Source organism: Hemibagrus wyckioides, linkage group LG06, assembly GCF_019097595.1.
Source record: "Hemibagrus wyckioides isolate EC202008001 linkage group LG06, SWU_Hwy_1.0, whole genome shotgun sequence".
Taxonomy (NCBI): domain Eukaryota; kingdom Metazoa; phylum Chordata; class Actinopteri; order Siluriformes; family Bagridae; genus Hemibagrus; species Hemibagrus wyckioides.
In genome coordinates, this window is record NC_080715.1 from 44,368,948 (window position 1) to 44,388,771 (window position 19,824).

The 19,824-nt window shown below is 41.1% G+C and overlaps 1 protein-coding gene across 1 annotated transcript; it reads right to left on the reverse strand.

Annotated features, from left to right (window-relative positions):
* Window positions 1-11,732: 11,732 nt before the first annotated feature.
* LOC131355061 (trace amine-associated receptor 13c-like) lies at window positions 11,733-12,725 on the reverse strand. Its single transcript, XM_058393262.1, has one exon. The coding sequence runs from the start codon at window positions 12,723-12,725 to the stop codon at window positions 11,733-11,735; it is 993 nt and encodes a 330-aa protein (XP_058249245.1).
* Between the last annotated feature and the right edge of the window lie 7,099 nt (window positions 12,726-19,824).

Consider the following 19,824-nt stretch of genomic DNA (forward strand, 5'->3'; position numbering starts at 1 on the left):
GTACATATTTCCAAACTTATTCGTCACTGTATACACTAATCAAGCATAACATTATGACCACCTGCCGAATATTGTGTTTGTTCCTCTTTTGATGCCAAAACAGTCTTGACCCATCAAGGCATGGACTCCACTAGATCCCTGAAGGTGTGTTGTAGTATCTGCAACATGAATCAGACTTGTTTGTCCACCACATCCCACAGATACTCAATTGGATTGAGATCTGGGGATTTGGAGGCCAAGTCAACACCTCAAACTTGTTGTTGTGCTCATCAAACCATTCCTGAACCATTTTTGCTTTGTGGCATAGACCACAGCTATCAGGGAATACCGTTTCCATGAAAGGGTGTACATGGTCTGCAACAATGCTTAGGTAGGTGGTACATGTCAAAGTAACATCCACATGGATGGCAGGACCCAAGGTTTCCCAGCAGAACATTGCCCAAAGCATGACACTGCCTGCACAGGCTTGCCTTGTTCCCATAGTTCATCCTGGTGCCATGTGTTCTCCTGAAAAGCAATGTACCTGGCCATCCATGTGATGTAAAAGAAAACATGTTTCCTCAGACCAGGCTACCTTCTTCCATTTCTCCATGGTCCAGATCTAATGCTCACATGCTCATTGTTGTCGCTTTTGGTGGTGCACAGGGGTTAGCATGTAGCAATCTTAGCAACAGCAGCTCAACTGTTGGATCGGACCACACGGGCCAGCCTTTGCTCCCCACATGCATCAGTGAGCCTTGGCTGCCCATGACCCTGTCAATGGTTCACCACTGTTCCTTCCTTGGACCACTTTTGATAAATACTGACCACTGCAGACCCGGAACACCCCACAAGAGCTGCAGTTTTGGAGATGCTCTGATCCAGTCATCTAGCCATCACAATTTGGCCCTTTGTCAAACTCACTCAAATCCTTATGCTTGCCCATTTTTCCTGCTTCAACTTTCAACACATCAACATACATATATATATATATATATATATATAAAACTGAGGCTGCAGGGGGTAAATGCTCAACAAAACTGGACAGCTGAAGACTAGAAATTGTAGCCTGGTCTGATTGGACCTGGCTGAAACTTGGTTTCTTTTGGGGGACACAGATGATTAATTCATGAACCCAACCTGTCTTGTGTCAACAGTCCAGGATGGTGAATGTAGTTTAATGGTGTGGGGGAATGTTTACTTGTCACACAGAGGGCCAAGAGTGATGTCATGGACAGGCTGATGGGATCTGCTATCATAGAGTCTGTTTTAGAACACTGTCTAGCAGACAGTGGATGGCTCACACTACACAGGAAGGAAGTAGGATGTGCTCCATTTGTCCCAATTCATTGGTTCATTGGAGTGCAGGCATGAGAGTGCAGGCTTTAGCAATTTACAATACAGGGGGCTAAGATAGGTTAAACAAAGGAACAAGAAGAAGAGTGACCAGTATGTTGCAAGGGGTTCAGTCAAGGTGTAAGGTACTCCAGGTGCTTGTGTTCAGTGTAAATCATGACTGGGATCTGACCCAGGTGATATGAGGTACTTATGAGGTACTATGAGGAACTTCTTCAACAAATTTACATGGCAGATACAATTTTTAGGTTTGTGGTCAGGCATAATGATAACCTAGTCTGTGTGGCTGAGTCTCTGTCTAACTTCATGTCGGCCAACAAATCTCGTCTGGAGAGAAAAACCTGGCACTGGCACCTGGCACCCTTATCCCAGTCTTTCTAGTTTCCGAGTTTCTCTGTTCTTTAATGTCAGATGAAATGTTCAAGGGCACCTTGTGACTCAAGACCTGATGGCTAATTTTCAACTCTTTAGCTACCTGAGAGAAGAACCGTGACATGAAGTTCAAGCCACAATCTGTCTGTATACATTTGGGCATACCAAATGTAATGCAAAACATTTTTGGTGAAAGTCTAAGATTTGAGAGTAAGCATTAGAATAGCCTCTGCGAACTGAGTGGCAGCACACATGAGCATCAGCAAACAACAACTGCTAGAACGGGTCTTGGGCAGGGGGTCAACACAATCAACTATTATACATTCAAAGGGCTCACTCTGAATCAAAATGGGCTGTAGTGGTGCGGGTGGAATGACCGGTGACAGGTTTGGCAATAATGTCCTATATTACCCTATATGCCTGGCCAAACAAAATACTTCAATGCCCATAAGTATATTTTTCAAACCCCTGCATGTCCAGATCAGGGATGGTCATGAGGCAAGTTTAAAACCTGGCTTCTACGGGAACCAACACCTGAAATACCAGCCAACCATCTGTTGAATTTAAAGGGGACAAATTTCTCATTAACACTTGGTTCTCAATAAAATAAGCAACAGGATGAATCGCGAAATCTGACTTCTCCATGACAGATTCAAAACAGTGAAATTTTCCTCTTGGCATACGAAGGACTCAGACAAACCTACTACATCACCCAGCTTTGTCTGCACTGTTTTGTGTTAGTACAAACTTCTTCCAACAAAATCAGCGTTTTAAGCTCTACAAAAATGCGCATACCACTTACAGAACACCAGTTTTCAAACAGAGTGGATTGATGCGTGCTCAACATAGTTTTGGCTGTCTGCTTTAATGCAGTTTCAAAAACTCTGATGTAAGCTTCAGGCACGCATTTATATGCACAAAGAAGAGTAGCCTTAACAACTTCATATTCTAGATTCTGTTCAAGAGTGAGAGCCAGGCAGGCTTCCTGTGCTTTCCCTGACAGTTTACACAGCAGCAGCAGCATCCACAAACAAGCCAGTTTAACAGTGTAGCTATTCGCTCAAACACCAACAAGTAAGCAACAACTTTGTCTTACAAAGTTATACAGGCACTAAACCAGCATGTCATAACACTTGGTAATGTCAGATACAAGTGTATGCTGAGCAAATACTTTGCAGTTTTTAGAATGAAAGAGAGTCTTTTTAAACAGTTACTGTGAGTGTGAGGCTGATTGAACACAGGACTGTTTAATCAGTTGCTGGCTGACTGTGAGCGGAGAATTGTGTTGTGGGAAGTCAAGCTTGTAGGCTGCATTTTGACTTTAAATGAAAATTTAAAAGTCTCATATCCTTTAGCATCTACAGGTGTTTTGTTCCCTCCGGCCTAACACTGCCTGGAAACCCTGTGATTTCCAAAAGTCTGATTTCTGTTGACATTTGGGTCACATCAAGGTTACATTGCTGTCTTAGCATGCTTTAATATGAAGTCAATAACTCATTTCAGTTACACTATTTTGGAGTTAATGGAAATGTTTATGCAATCCCATGCTCAGTTTGAGTGTTAAGCATTATAAAAATGGCATTAAAGCTTTTAGAAACAGCAACTGCATTATTGTGTCTTGGGCTGTGTTACATCACCCACAGGTCCACTAGAAGGAACCCTCACCCGAATACAATGACAATGTGGACATTTATACAACATGCACAACACAAATCAACACAAGGCCTTATGCCTTGCTGTTTTTTTAGATTATCTTTGTGGAAGACGATGACGAAAAATATACGTTAACAACCATTTTTTCTGTGACTAAGACGAGACGAGACTAAGACGACACTAATATCTGATGATAAAAACTATGACAAAATTTAAGACTTTTCTTTGTTAACGAGACTGGATTAAAATGATTTTTTTTGGAAGATCGGACATTCAAAATAAATGATCTCTTTGTATAGGCTAACTGTCTTTCAAAATGTGCGTCTCTGTCATTGGATTGGATAAGGGGCATTTGCATCTCAGACAGTTGGCGGATAGGCTAAATAAACTCGAACTGACTTGGCGAGCTGCAATGGCTTCAGCACCTGAAGTTTTAGGAAGAAAACAAAGAACTGAAATATGGCAGTATTTCTGTTATAATTCCTCTAAAACAAAAACATTGTGCACTGTTACAGGAAACGGAGAGAAGCCCTGTGGCTATGAAATAGCCGGACAGAATACCATGAATCTTAAGAGGCATCTGAAGGCACGTCACCCTGCTATTTATGCAGTTTCTGTCACGGTATCCAACTATTTAGTCTTATTTATGTACCGTTTCTTAACATTAGGTCAATGTTACTGGATGTGTCAACAGGTAAATTCGCTAGCAAGTTTTAGGTTTTTACGTTTTAGCTTTCTGTTACCTAATGTCAGTTAGCTAACCTTACTGCATAGTTCTGAGCCAGCCTTTCATAAATGTAAAATGCTTAATTATATATTGTACAACATTTTGGCTTTTCTTCGGCATTCAATTCTGTTTGTAATGAAATCTGTATCATGTACTGCAGCAAGATTATTTAGGCCATAGCAGATTTGTTTAGCATGCAGATAGCAAGCTATTTCTAAAATAACAGATGTATTTGGAAGTTTTTAGCCATGATCACACTACATGATTTTTGCCCCGACTTTTTCCCTATTTACATTCTGGAGAAGTTGACGCTCCCATATCTGAGTTGATAGATTTCATAAAAAATCAAGTAGTGTATGATGGTAACAGACTATTGATTTCATCCAGTCGGGGGATTTGAAACATGTTTGATCATGTTTTGAGACGATTTTAGAATTGCTTTTTCATTGGTCATGCGTCTCCTAGCAACAAGGCACATGCGTATGCTCTAGTTTGTTGTATGTTAGTAATATATGTTCAGTTCCTTTTGAACATCTGTCTGTTTATTGCAGATTTATTTGAAGTTTCAGAAAATAAATGCTGTTTTTCCATAACAGCTAAAGAAAACATTTTTGGTTTTTACTTGATACTTATATAGACCACTTTTATCTGTCCTTAATGTATGATCCTACCTTATAAATTTGCAAGGGCAGCACAGCAGGCTGATGTCCAACTAAGAGAAGGGGATATGTAGAGTTGAACAGGTTCTGCAGTGCAGTGTCAATATAGCTTCTTATTGTGATTCAAAAGCTTAAATGGTCTAAAGAAAGAAAAATTATACTGACTATTTTTGTCAAAATACTACATAGAAAATTAAGAAAATTAAAGCTAGTAACTGCAGTTTGACTAAAACTAATGACAAACTATGAAAGACAAAAATGACTAAAATGTGACTTTCGTCTCAAGATAAATGCTAAGACTAAATCAAAAATGGCTGTCAAAATTAACACTGCAGTTCACACCACAAATGGATCCAGCCAATCCTACATTACAGGATACTTCACCACTGATGGATGCAGCGGATGTGGCGCAACTCCCTCATAGCCAACAGGGACAAGTGTGAGGTGTTTTTTTTTGCACATTATCCTATTAGCTACCTGCTTGATTCTACCAAGTGTGCTTTCCTCCTCACATTGTTGACCGGGAGGGTCAACCACTCTGCACTAAAGACCATTTTCCTCTAGGGCCTAAATCGTTCTCATCAGGCTCAGGGACAAGGAGACCACACTCGCCCAGTACATCTCAAGGGCCATTCGCTTAAACAATCTGCTCCATAACCAACTCCACTGAGCTCCCTTGGTGACAAACCTCCCCAGCCCAGCAGGCCCAGAACCCATGCAAATTGGCCATATGAGAGTTCCTCTGGGGGAACGTAAGCACTGTTTGCACCTCCAAATATGTTTCTACTGTGGTCAGGTTTGGTCAGGTTTGGACATCACTGCACTGCCTGCCCTGAGAGACCAACCATTCAAAGCCCAAAGGTAAGCCCCCCTACTTTTCCTTCCAGTTTCTATCTTCCAATGCAAATACATCATAGTAACAGCACCCACTCTGCCTCAGCCCTAGTAAACTCAGCCGTCAGTCTTATCCACTGCCAGCTGGTTAAGGAGCTCCAACACCTGAGGATGACCGCGGTGGATAATCAACCCATCGGATGCAGCCTCATCACTCACCAAACTGTTCTAAGGCCGTGTACTGACTATTGTGGACTGAACTCTATCACAGTCAGATAACTCTACCCATTGCCACTAGTTCCCTCGGCTCTAGTGCAGCTCCAGGAGGCATGGATTTTTACCACATTAGACATGAGGAGTGCTTACAACCTCATCCGGATACGAGTGGGGGGCAAATGGAAGACAGCCTTTCTGACCGCTAGTGGCCACTATAAATACCTGGTTATTCTGACCAGTGCACCAGCGATGTTCCAGTCATTTGTTAATGAGATCTTCAAAGACCTCCTCAAGCAGTATGTGATTGTGTACATAGATGATATTGGTTGATACTAGTCAGGGGAAACATCAGATGTCCCTGCTTTCGACGACTGGTTCAGGCATAGTGGAAAAGTCTGGGAGAGCACCCATGTGTGCTCTCACTATGCTCACCCAGAAGGCCAGGCAACTCGACCATGAAGACTTCCCTGTAGATGAAGAACACCCCAAGGACTTTCAAGGAGGGAATGGATCCAGCCAATCCTCCGTTACAGGCTGTTTTTTCCCTATCCAAATATGACCTATCGAAGTTCTTAATTTACTCAGAATCCACAGAAAATATTGTATTTTAAGAAAAGTAATATTTATGTTAATTAAGTAGTTCATTTTACACAGTCGTATGTTTTCACTGTAGCCAGATGTCATTCACACAGCATTTCATCTACCCTTTTAAATGTCTCGGTATATCTATAAAACATTGATGTGTGGATGTGTCTTATTGTAAACCTATGTGGCCTATATATCTTAATTTGTTCTATTATTGAACATTATTATTATTATCATTATTATTACTGAAAGCTAAATCTTCTCCCAAGATTCAACTGGTGAAGACCACACAATTGTTATTCATGCTATTACAAATTTGAATGAAGATTTGAAGCAAGGTGTACTTTCTTTTTTTCCAAGACTTTATGTGCATTTAAAAGGCTTTTGGGCATATCATAAGAAGCAGAGAAATGCTCACAGCGATCAGACTGATTAAACTCTGTCAGGTTCATGATACAGCATCCTGTAAAAACACAATCACAATAAAATGACTTATGGCTCTTTAATGTTTTTATAGTTTAGAAATTGTTCACGCCCCCTGTATTTGAGTGACAGTATAATACATTTGATGTCATACTTTGTCGGAGCTAAAGGCCTCATTAGTAGCAATTCAATATATTTATAATGTTATATGTACATTTCTGTGGAACAAAGCCTCACCCAAATATCGACACAAATTGATTATGCTCAGAAAGTCTGCCATATGAATAAATACTGTGTGTGAACAAGTTTAAGAAAAGACATTCTAATCCAAAATCACAAGTGTGTGTGTGCAGATGAACTATGGACATTTTAACATAGCCAAACTAGTCCACAAAAAAAATGAAAACATAATAGTTCTGTTGTACTTTTTTAACTTTTGCTGATATTTAATAGAATCCATTCTTCCATCTATGTAAAGCTTCCTGTCTCAATTCTGTCAGCCAAGAACAAAAAGCTGAGGCTGCAGTGGGCAAATGCTCAACAAAACCGGACAGCTGAAGACTAGAAAATTATAGCCTGGTCTGATTGGACCTGGCTGAATCTTGGTTTGTGCTGGGGAACACAGATGCTAGAGTTGGGCTCCAACGGCATTAATTCATGAATCCAACTTTCCTCTGTCCACAGTCCAGGATAGTGAAGGTAGTTTAATGGTATGGGGGAATGTTTCCTAGTCACAGAGTCTGCCAAGAGTAATGTTATGGATAGATTATGGATCCAACAGCTTCTGGTTGAAGAAGCCCAAGAGATACAGTTTGGGCCTCTCCCTAAAATGCAGTTACAGAACTGCCCCTGTGTCTATCTCAAAGGTATCTTAGCATCTTGGCAGTATATCACCAGCTTTCTGACAAATAGGCAACAGCTAGTGAAACTGGGGAAATCCATGTCAAACAGCCATACCACCAGCACTGTTGCCCCCCAGGGTTGTGTCCTCTCTCTACTGCTCTTTTCCCTTCACTACAGTCATCATTCAGGATGGTGATGAGTCTGCTTACAGGCAAGAGGTTGAGCAGGTAGCTGTCTGGTGTAGTCATAACAACCCGGAGTTCAACATGCTCAAAACAGTGGAGATGATAGTGGACTTCTGGAGGAACACCCCTGCACTCCCCCCACTCACCATCATGAACAGCACTGTAGGATCAGAGGAGTGATTCAAGTTCCTGGGCACCACCATCTCTCAGAACCTGAAGTACACTTTAACTGTCTGGTTTGGCTCAGCTACAGAGAAGAAGACTAGAGAGAACGGTTCGGACAGATGAAAGGATTATTGGTGCTCCCCTGCCCACCCTTCAAAAACTGTATACATCCAGAGAGAGGAAAAGAGCTCCGAAAATAACTCTGGATCCCTCACATCCAATCCATCTCCTTTTTGAACTTTTGCCATCTGGCAGGCGCTACAGAGCACCAAATACCAGGGCAGTCAGGCACAAGAACAGTTTCCTCCCCCAAGCAATCTACCTCATGAACAGTTAAATGTTCCCTTCATTGTGCAATAAAAATATGTGCTATACCGTATATTTATTTTTTTTACCACCCTACATCCCTACATCTCATCTTATTCTACTCTTTTATGTTTGTGCAATTTATTTACATATTTAAATATGTGTATTTCTGTTTCTTATCCTATTTTTTAAATTATTTTTATTGTCTGTGTATTGTTGTCTCTGTGCACATGCCACTAGTGTTCCTCTTCCATGACACAGGACCTCCCCAGTTGCATGGGTTCAGCAGGCTCTTCTCTGGGAATGGGGTATTCCATCATCCGGCAGGACATAGAACGAAGCGTGGCAGCTGGAGATCAGTGCTGGCAATGGAGATTGTCTAGACGGATTGCCTTAGCAATGTACTGAGACAGCATAATGTCAGTCTCATGGCACGCCATCTCTGCTTTCAGTTCCTAATTGAGCCCTTTGCGAAACACTGCCACGAATGCTGGCTCATTCCACCCCGACTGTGCCACCAGCATGTGGAACTTAATGGCAAAATCAGCTGCAGTGTCCGACCCCTGGCGTAATTCCAGCAGCTGAACGGAAATGTCCTTACCCCCCGCCGGGTATTTGAAGACTTCCTTGATCATGTTGGCAAAGTAATTTGCTGAAGTCTTGACTTGGGGATCTGAGTCCCAAACGGCTGAAGCCCAGTCCAACACTTTACCAGTTAGGAGAGAGAGCATGAAAGCACACCTGATGGTTTCACTGCCGTAGACTTCTGGCTGTTGCATGAAGAAGTTATCACATTGGCGGAGAAAGCCTCAGCAGTGGTCGGCGGATCCATCAAACTTCTCCGGTAGCTTGAACCGGGGTAACTCGCTGCGTGGTGGTGGGGCGGGAGCTGCAGCAGCTGCGGGAGGTTGCTGTTGGAGTTGGGCATTGGCGTCTTGGAGCTTAGCCACCTATTCCTGGTAAGCCCGGACCAGGTGTCCTAGGTGGACAATGGTGGCACGAAGATCTGCTGGATCCTGAGATGCGAAGCATCCTGTAATGATGCACCCAAGGAAGATGTAACAGGATCGATGATGCAGATCTTTTATTGACAGAAACGGCAGGCAATAATCGTCAACGGTAAGGCAGGCGGAAAGATCATAAAACCTGGAAAATCAAACACTCAAGCAATTGGTTGAAATGACAATAAAAGCTTCTTAAATCTTGAATCATGTCAGTTTCTCCTTTACAACATCCAAATGACTCAACCTTTTTTATCCACACAGGCTGTTCAGTTGCTTGTTCAGTCTCTGGTCATTTTGAGACTGCTCTACTGCAACTATCTACTAGCAGGTCTACCTATAAGTACAATTAGACCTCTGCAAATGATCCAAAATGCAGCTGAACAACAAGTGCTCCCACACCACCCTATAATTGCACTCCCTCAACTGCACGTATCAGATTTAAAACACTGATAATTGCTTACAAACCCAAAAATAGGCTAGCTATCTCTTAGATCAAAGTTCCTATCTCTCCACACACTGCACTATGCTGAGTGACTTCAAATTACAGGTGAAAACTTACCTCTTCCTGAAATACTTTAACTAGCGCTTATTTCTTGTTTGTTTTATGTATTTTTGGACTGGACTGGCTTTGTGTAGCACACTCATTTTCTGTCAAGATGAATGAACAATGATTTTAATGTTCATAAATATGAAATAAATCTATCAGTGTAAAGTTCCAAAAGTTCGATTAACACAAAAGTTTTCATTAAAAATTATATTATCAGCTATAACTTATATTTTCATGAATTTCAGACTTTCTTAGTATTTTCTATGTACTCCATTTGCTTTAATGACAGTGTGGGCACAATCTAACACAGACTCCACATGTTTGTGTAAATTCCGATGATATATGAAATTGATCAAAGTTTCAGTAGCATCACTATTTGTTTAAATAATGACCTACAGATCTTGAATGTTGACCAAGATTCAAGCATGCATTTTGTATCCCTTCTGTATGCACTATAATTTGTGTCACATCAAGGTTACATTGCTGCCTAATCATGCTTTTATGTCAAGTCAATAACTTTTTTTCACCATCCATTGCTAATTAGTTGCTAGGTGATTGTTAGCGGGGAATTGTGTTGTAAGGGGGGGGTCAAGCTTGTAGGCTGTAGTGTCTGCTGGGAATTGGAGTTTGTGACAGAAACTGAAGTGACAGAAGTTATTGTGACAGAATGTGATGTGACTCACACCACCTATAGTAATAATCAATTTTTAGTGCTGCTTGTGTGTAACAAATGCTGTTTTTATTCTGTCTTGCTAACTAATACTTTTAGTACACTTACTCTCACAGCTCAAAACGGTTGGGTTTTTCAAAATCTGACAGCTCAGTGGTATATTTTGACTTTAATTTATGTAACATATCAATTCAATGAGTTTTTTCACCATTCTTTACTTTTGGCAAACCCATGCACAGTTTGAGTGTTATGCATTGTAAAAATGGCATGAAGGTTTTCAGAAACAGCAAATACATTTTTGTACCTTGGGCTTTTTAATAAATGCCCCTTTTTAATAAATCCCCCATCCAAGTATGACCATATCGAATGATCAAAGTATAAAGGTACACAACAATTTACTCAGAAGTTACTGAAAATGTAATGAATTGTATTCAAATGAGGTAATATTGATGTTAATGTAGTAGTTCGTTTCCCTCATTTATATGTTTTCACTGGAGCCAGATGTCATTCACACAGCATCTCATCTACCCTTTTAAATTCCTCAGTATAGTTAAATATCTATAAAACACCGATGTGTTGATTTACAATGTCACATGACAATGATGAGTCTTTGCATCTAGCCATATTAATTTTATAGAAAGGAATTGAATAATAAGTCTACTGTTCCTTCTTTATTGTGTTATAAAGATGTCCACAGCAGAGATTATTCCTGCAAACTGTGTAATTTAATTTTAATGTTAAATAATAATGGTTACATTACCCTTTCAACATCAGATGTTTAAATAATCACAGTTCTTATTGTTAAACCTATGTGGCCTATATATTTTAATGTGCACTGTCATTGATAATACTCTGATAATGTACATCTGTATTTTATTATTATATTATTCTTTTTTTAAGCTTCTGTAACAAATCAAATTCTGATCTACATAATACAGAAAATAACGAGAAATACATATACATACAGTATTGTTTGGTTTACACATAACACATCTTTTAGTTTTATATTTCAGATGTCCATGAATTGAATTTTAAAAATGTTATTCAAGGCAGGATATTGTCTAGGCATACCAAGATTCCATTGGTGATGACCACACAATTGTTATTTACGCTATTATAAACAAAAAGATTTGAATGAAGGTGTACTTTCTTTTTTTTTTTAATTTATGTGCATTTAAAAAGCTTTTGGGCACATCATCAGAAGCAGTTCATGAAAGAACACTGTGTAATGCAGAGTCTTTTTGGAATATTCGCAGAGTTATGATTAATTTAATGCACCTCCTGAACCACAGGTAAAACAGAGCATAAATAACTGGATTAATGGTGGAATTGAGATAAGTTACAATAATGAGTTTCTGAAATGTTTCTGTCTGTAGTTTTATAACATCACCAAAAAAACTGTAAATAAAATATGGAAGTAAACTGACCAGAAACACAGACACTAAAATGCCGAGGACTTTAGCTGCTTTTCTCTCAGATTTCATGGAGTGTGAGGTGATTTTCTGTGTTTTAGGCCGTGTGTGATTATTAAGCTCTCTGATAGCAGTGGCATGTTTCTTAGCAATCACAAAAACTCGAGTATACAATATGATTATGACAGAAAGTGGAAAAATACATGAATATATAAGATCAATTACAGACCAAACCTCATTCAGAAAATAAAAACATTCTCCAGGACACATTAGAAAATTCATGAAGTTTCCATTAAAATAAAAGACTGTTATGACATACACCAGACACACAGACCAGTTAGAATAAATCACAATGCACATCCTCCTCCTAGTGACTGTGTTCGTGTAGAGAAAGGGGTTTGAAAGAGCCACATACCGATCTATAGCAATCAGAACAACATTATAGATTGATGAGCTCATGAGGACACCACCAATCAACAAAAAAATGACACAGAAATCATTTCCAAAAACCCAGCATGACTCAATTGTCCAGATGAACATAGATGGCATGAGTAAAGCCCCAATGAGGAAATCCGACACAGCCAGAGAGAGCACCAGCATGTTGGTTGGTGTGTGAAGCTGCTTGAAGTGAAGAACAGAGATGATGACCAGCAGATTTCCACACACTGTTAGCAGAACCACAGCAGCTGAACACACGTACAGTAAGATATAAACTGCAGGAGATACAGATCTCTCTGGACAGGAGAAATGCTCACAGCGATCAGACTGATTAAACTCTGTCAGGTTCATGATACAGCATCCTGTAAAAACACAAATGATTTATGGCTCAAACTGCTTTAATGTTTTTATAGTTTAGAAATTGTTCACGCCCCAATTGTGTTTGAGTGACAGTATGATATATTTGATGTGATACTTTGTCGGAGCTAAAGGACTCATTAGTAGCAATTCAATATATTTATAATGTTATATGTACATTTCTAGAGAACAAAACCTCACCCAAATATCAACACAAATTCATTATGCTAAGAAAGTCTGCCATATGAATAAATAATGTGTGTGATCAAGTTAAAGAAAAAACATTCTGATCTAAAATCATAAGTGTTTGTGCAGATGAACTACAGTGAGGGAAAAAATTATTTGATCCCCTGCTGATTTTGTATGTTTGCCCACTGACAAAGAAATGATCAGTCTGTAATTTTAATGGTAGGTGTATTTGAACAGTGAGAGACAGAATAACAATAAAAAAATCCAGAAAAATGCATTTCAGAAAAGTTCTACATTGATTTTTCATTTTAACGAGTGACATAAGTATTTGATCCCCTATCAATCAGAAAGATTTCTGGCTCCCAGGTGTCTTTTATACAGGTAAGGAGCTGAGATTACAGTAGGAGCACTCTCGGGGAGTGCTCTTAATCTCAGCTCCTTAACTGTATGAAAGACACCTGTCCACAGAAGGAAGCAATCCATCAGATTCCAAACTCTCCATCATGGCTAAGACCAAAGAGCTGTCCATGGATGTCAGGGACAAGATTGTAGACCTACACAAGACTGGAATGAGCTACAAGGCCATCACCAAGCAGCTTGGTGAGAAGGTGACAACAGTTGGTGTGATTATTCCCAAATGGAAGAAACACAAAAGGACTGTCAATCTTCCTCGGTCTGGGGCTCCATGCAAGATCTCACCTCATGGAGTTCCAATGATAATGGGAACAGCGAGGAATCAGCCCAGAATTACACTGGAGGATTTTGTCAATGATCTCAAGGCAGCTGGGACCACAGTCACCAAGAAAACAATTGGTAACACACTACGCCGTGAAAGACTGAAATCCAGTAGCGCCCGCAAGGTCCCCCTGCTAAAGAAAGCACATGTACAGGACCATCTGAAGTTTGCCAGTGAACATCTGAATGATTCAGAGGAGAACTGGGTGAAAGTGTTGTGGTCAAATGAGACCAAAATCCAGCTCTTTGGCATCAACTCAACTCGCCGTGTTTGGAGGAGGAGGAATGCTGCCTATGACCCCAAGTACACCATCCCCAGGTGACAGAACAACTGCACCGCATCAAAGGGACGATGGACGGGGCCATGTACCGTTAAATCTTGGATGAGAACCTCCTTCCCTCAGCCAGGGCATTGAAAATGGGTCGTGGATGGATATTCCAGCCTGACAATGACCCAAAACACACGGCCAAGACAACAAAGGAGTGGTTCAAAAAGAAGCACATTAAGGTCCTGTAGTGGCCTAGCCAGTCTCCAGACCTTAATCTCATAAAAAATCTGTGGAGGGAGCTGAAGGGTCAGCCACAAAACCTTAATGACTTGGAGAGGATCTGCAAAGAGGAGTGGGCCCAAATTCCTTGAGATGTGAGATGTGTGCAAACCTGGTGGCCAACTACAAGAAATGTCTGACGTCTGTGATTGCCAACAAGGGTTTGGCACCAAGTACTAAGTCATGTTTTGCAAAGGGGTCAAATACTTATTTCACTCAGTAAAATACAAATCAATGTAGAACTTTTTTGAAATGCATTTTTCTGGATTTTTTTTTGTTGTTATTCTGTCTCTCACTGTTCAGATAAACCTACCATTAAAATTACAGACTGATCATTTATTTGTCAGTGGGCAAACGTACAAAATCAGCAGGGGATCAAATCATTTTTTCCCTCACTGTATGCACATTTTAACATAGCCAAACTAGTCCACAAAAAAATTAAAACATAATAGTTCTGTTGTACTTTTTTAACTGACTTTCACTTTTGCTGATATTTAATAGAATCCATTCTTCCATCGATGTAAAGATTCCTGTCTCAATTCTGTCAGCCAAGAACAAAAAGCTGAGGCTGCAGTGGGCAAATGCTCACCAAAACTGGACAGCTGAAGACTAGAAAATTATAGCCTGGTCTCATTGGACCTGGCTGAATCTTGGTTTGTGCTGGGGAACACAGATGCTAGAGTTGGGCTCCAATAGCATTAATTCATGAATCCAACCTGCCTCTGTCCACAGTCCAGGATAGTGAAGGTAGTTTAATGGTATGGGGGAATGTTTCCTAGTCACAGAGTCTGCCAAGAGTAATGTTATGGACAGGTTATGGATTTAACAGAAGTCCACAAGATATGGTTTGGGCCTCTCCCTAAAATGCAGTTACAGAACTGCCCCTGTGTCTGTCTCAAAGGTATCTTGGCATCTTGGCAGTAGATCACCAGCTTTCTGACAAATAGGCAACAGCTAGTGAAACTGGGGAAATCCATGTCAAACAGCCATACCACCAGCACTGTTGCCCCCCAGGGTTGTGTCCTCTCTCTACTGCTCTTTTCCCTTTACACCAATGACTGCACCTCTACTGATCCATCTGTCAAGCTCCTGAAGTTTGCAGACGACACTACAGTCATCATTCAGGATGGTGATGAGTCTGCTTACAGGCAAGAGGTTGAGCAGGTAGCTGTCTGGTGTAGTCATAACAACCTGGAGCTCAACGCGCTCAAAACAGTGGAGATGATAGAGGACTTCTTGATCTTGAATCTACCTCATGAACAGTTAAATGTTCCCTTCATTGTGCAATAAAAATATGTGCTATACCGTATATTTATTTTTTTTACCACCCTACATCCCTACATCTCATCTTATTCTACTCTTTTATGTTTGTACAATTTATTTTATTTATTTTTTATTTAAATATGTGCATTTCTGTTTCTTATCCGTTTTTTATTGTCTGTGTATTGTTGTCTCTGTGCACTGGAGCTTGTGACACTAAAACAAACTCCGTCTGGGTGTTTGAGGATAGAGGCTGTGGTGAACATCACCAAGAACAAATCTCTATTTACAAAATCCAGGAAAAGCTGCAGCTCCTTCACTGTCTTGGGAGTGGGCCAATCAAATACTGCAGTGAACCTATCCTGGTTCATAGCTACTCCTATGGAGCCTATGATGTACCCCAGAAATGAGATTATGTTTTGACATTTCTCCCCCTTCACATGGAGCTGATGTTCTAGAAGCCTCCGGAGCACCTGGCCGACATCAGAAACATGCATCTCAAAGGACAGGGAGTAGATAAGAATGTCGTCAATGTAGGTCAACTGCAAATTTATCCAGCAAGTTTCGCAGCACATCATTGAGGAGGCAATGAAACACAGATTAGGCACTAAAGAGCCCATCTGGAATCACACAATACTTGTAGTAGCTGCTAGAGTTAATAATTGTCATCTCATTCATACCAAGTTGTATGAACTGTGTAATTTAGTAGGTCAAAGGCCTCCCCATTTAATGCCAGAAAAAGGAAGCCATTGGATCTGGGAGGAGGGAAGAAACACAATGTACAGAAGGCTTTGTTATGGCAAACAGAAAAACTCTGGATTAGGGACTACCTAACCTACACACAAAAAAATTAAATGAACAAAAAGACAATTACCTTCCCTAACCTCCCTTATCAAGAAAAACAGACAAAAAAAACACACTCCCCAACAAATTTGGCTTACTATCAGATGTATATACACTATATATACATATGTAAGTTTGTCAGAGTGGTGCAGGACATGTATGAGAGGAGCAGGACAGTGGTGAGGTGTGCTGTAGGTCAGACAGAGGAGTTCAAAGTGGAGGTGGGGCTGCATCAGGGATCGGCTCTGAGCCCCTTCCTGTTTGCTATGGTGATGGACCAGTTGTCAGAGGAGGTCAGACAGGAGTCTCCTTGGACAATGATGTTTGCAGATGACATTGTGATCTGTAGTGAGAGCAGGGAGCAGGTGGAGGAAAACCTGGAGAGGTGGAGGTTTGTGCTGGAGAGAAGAGGAATGAAAGTCAGTGGTAGTAAGACTGAGTACATGTGTGTGAATGACAGGGAAGGAAGTGGAACAGTAAGATTACAGGGTGAAGAGGTGAAGAAGGTACAGGAGTTTAAGTACTTGGGGTCAATAGTCCAGAGTAGTGGAGATAAGGAACGAGTACATCAGAGGGACAGCTCATGTTGGGGGACAAAGTTAGGGAGGCCAGATTAAGATGGTTTGGACATGTTCAGAGGAGGGAGAGTGAGTATATTAGTAGGAGAATGTTGGACATGGAGCTGCCAGGCAGGAGGAAAAGAGGAAGGCCAAAGAGGAGGTATATGGATGGAATAAATGAGGATATGAAGCTAGTGGGTGCAAGTGTTGAGAATGCAGTAAATAGGAATAGGTGGAGAGAGATGATTCGCTGTGGCGACCCCTGAAGGAAAAAGCTGAAAGAAGAAGAAGAAGATCGGATGTATATACACTGTATCAATATTTACAACCACAAGCAAAGATATACAGTTAAGGCAGCTAAAACCAAAACAGGGAACAGATCAGACTCGTAGTCAAGGCAAGGATCAAAACCAGAATGACAGAACAAGACACAGGACATCACACAACACAGCCACAATATGTCAAGTGAGCATTGAAGCTACTGGTACTGACTTTTATCCCAGCTTTATACGGTCGCCATTACTGACTTGTGGTGGAAGTAGCTGGAGCATCAGGAAACCCCAGGCTGGAGTACAGACTGGACCAACCTGTAGGAATAATCACACCCAAATATAGGACAGGACACATGACATCACAGGTTGTCTGCTTGAACAGGTTGCAACAGGTTGTCTGCCTGCCTGACAACTACTGCCCAGTCGCCCTGACCTCAGTGGTGATGAAGCGCTTCGAAAGACTCATCAGAGACCTCATCACTTCTTCCCTACCTGACACCCTGGACCCACTACAGTTCTTGTACCATCCCAACCGATCTACTGAGGACGCCATCGCACACCTCCATCATGTAGCCCTGAGCCATCTGGACAGCAGGAAGGGGAATTATGTCAAAATGCTGTTTGTCGACTACAGTTCAGCGTTTAACACCATAATTCCCTCCATACTCACCACTAATTTGGAGATCCTGGGCCTTAGCCCATCCCTGTGTCGTTGGATCTCCAACTTCTTGCGAGACAGACCTCAGGCAGCATGGGTGAGCAACCACGTCTCACCCTTACTCACCCTCAGCACTGGAGCCCCCCAGGGTTGTGTTCTGAGCCCCCTGCTGTACTCACTGTACACCTTTGACTGTGTGGCCACTTTCAGCTCCACCAACATCGTGAATTTTGCGGACGATACTGTGGTGGTGGGCCTGATCTCCAATAACGATGAGACAGCCTACCTAGAGGAGATTAAAAACCTGGAGACATGGAGCTGATAGTGGACTTTAGCACAAAGCAGGAGAGGAATTACCAGCCCCTCACTATTGACGGGACCCCAGTGGAGAGAGTGGACAGTTTCCGGTACCTAGGTGTTTACATCACGCAGGACCTGACATGGTCCTGTCATGTTAATACCCTGGTGAAGAAGGCCTGGCAGCATCTTTATCATCTCAGACGCATGAAGGACTTTAAACTGCCCTCAAACGTGCTAAAGACATTCTACACCTGCACCATTGAGAGCATCCTGACGGGAAGTATCACAGCCTGGTTTGGGAATAGCACCAAACAGGACAGGCAAGCTCTCCAGATGGTGGTGCGATCAGCCGAGCGCACCATTCGTACCGAGCTTCCTGACCTGGACACCATATACAGCAAGCGGTGCTGATCCAAAGCCAGCAAGATGATGAAGGACCTCAGCCATCCCAACAATGGACTCTTCTCTCTTTTGAGGTCAGGGAAACGTTTCCGTTCCTTGAAGGCAAACACAGAGAGAATGAGGAGGAACTTCTTCCCGCAGGCCATTCGGGCCCTCAACCAGTACACCTAGGAGCTGGACTTTCTGGACTTACCGCCACACGACATGACATTCTACCTCAGTTGATTGTTGCACATGCAATAATTGCACTACTTTGTACTCTGCACTACTCTGTACACACAATAACACTCTCACTGTACATCTTTTCTGTACATCTTTGTGTGCACACTGCATTGACACTTTACTCCCTGTTCAATTGGACATTTATACTTGCCTTATATATACATATACATTTACATATATGTTTATATATTTATCTTACATATGCACACTGTACATACTGTATTCATTTGCTACACCATTTCAGAGTTGACCATTTTATCTACATATGCATGTGCTGTATCTTCTATATATTACAGTCTACACATATATATTTATTTATATTTTGTTTTATTTTTCACATATACTATATATATATATATATATATATATATATATATATATATATATATATATATACTGTACTGTATTATTGTATAGTATTATAAAGCAGTTTTATATTTGTACACATTATATATTATATTACTATTTTGTTACTATTTTTATTTTATTTTTCATTATTTATATTACTGCTATACTGATACTACATATACACTATATTGCCAAAAGTATTCTCTCACCTGCCTTGACTTGCATATGAACATATGACATCCCATTCCTAATCCATAGGGTTCAATATGACGTCGGTCCACCCTTTGCAGCTATAACAGCTTCAACTCTTCTGGGAAGAGTCCACAAGGTTGTCCACAAGGTTTAGGAGTGTGTTTATGGGAATTTTTGACCATTCTTCCAGAAGCGCATTTGTGAGGTCACACACTGATGTTGGACGAGAAGGCCTGGCTCACAGTCTCCGCTCTAATTCATCCCAAAGGTGTTCTATCGGGTTGAGGTCAGGACTCTGTGCAGGCCAGTCAAGTTCATCCACACCAGACTCTGTCATCCATGTCTTTATGGACCTTGCTTTGTGCACTGGTGCACAGTCATGAATGAGAGAATGAGCACAGCAGTGACAGACACCACTGGCATCTACTTCCAACTTGAATGGGTTGGTCATATCAGGTACAGAAAGAACTAGAGAGCTGGCTAACAGGAGTTTCACAGAGTCGAACAAAGTCTGGCACTCTGGAGACCACTTAAACAAGACACTCTGGCATAACAATTTATTAA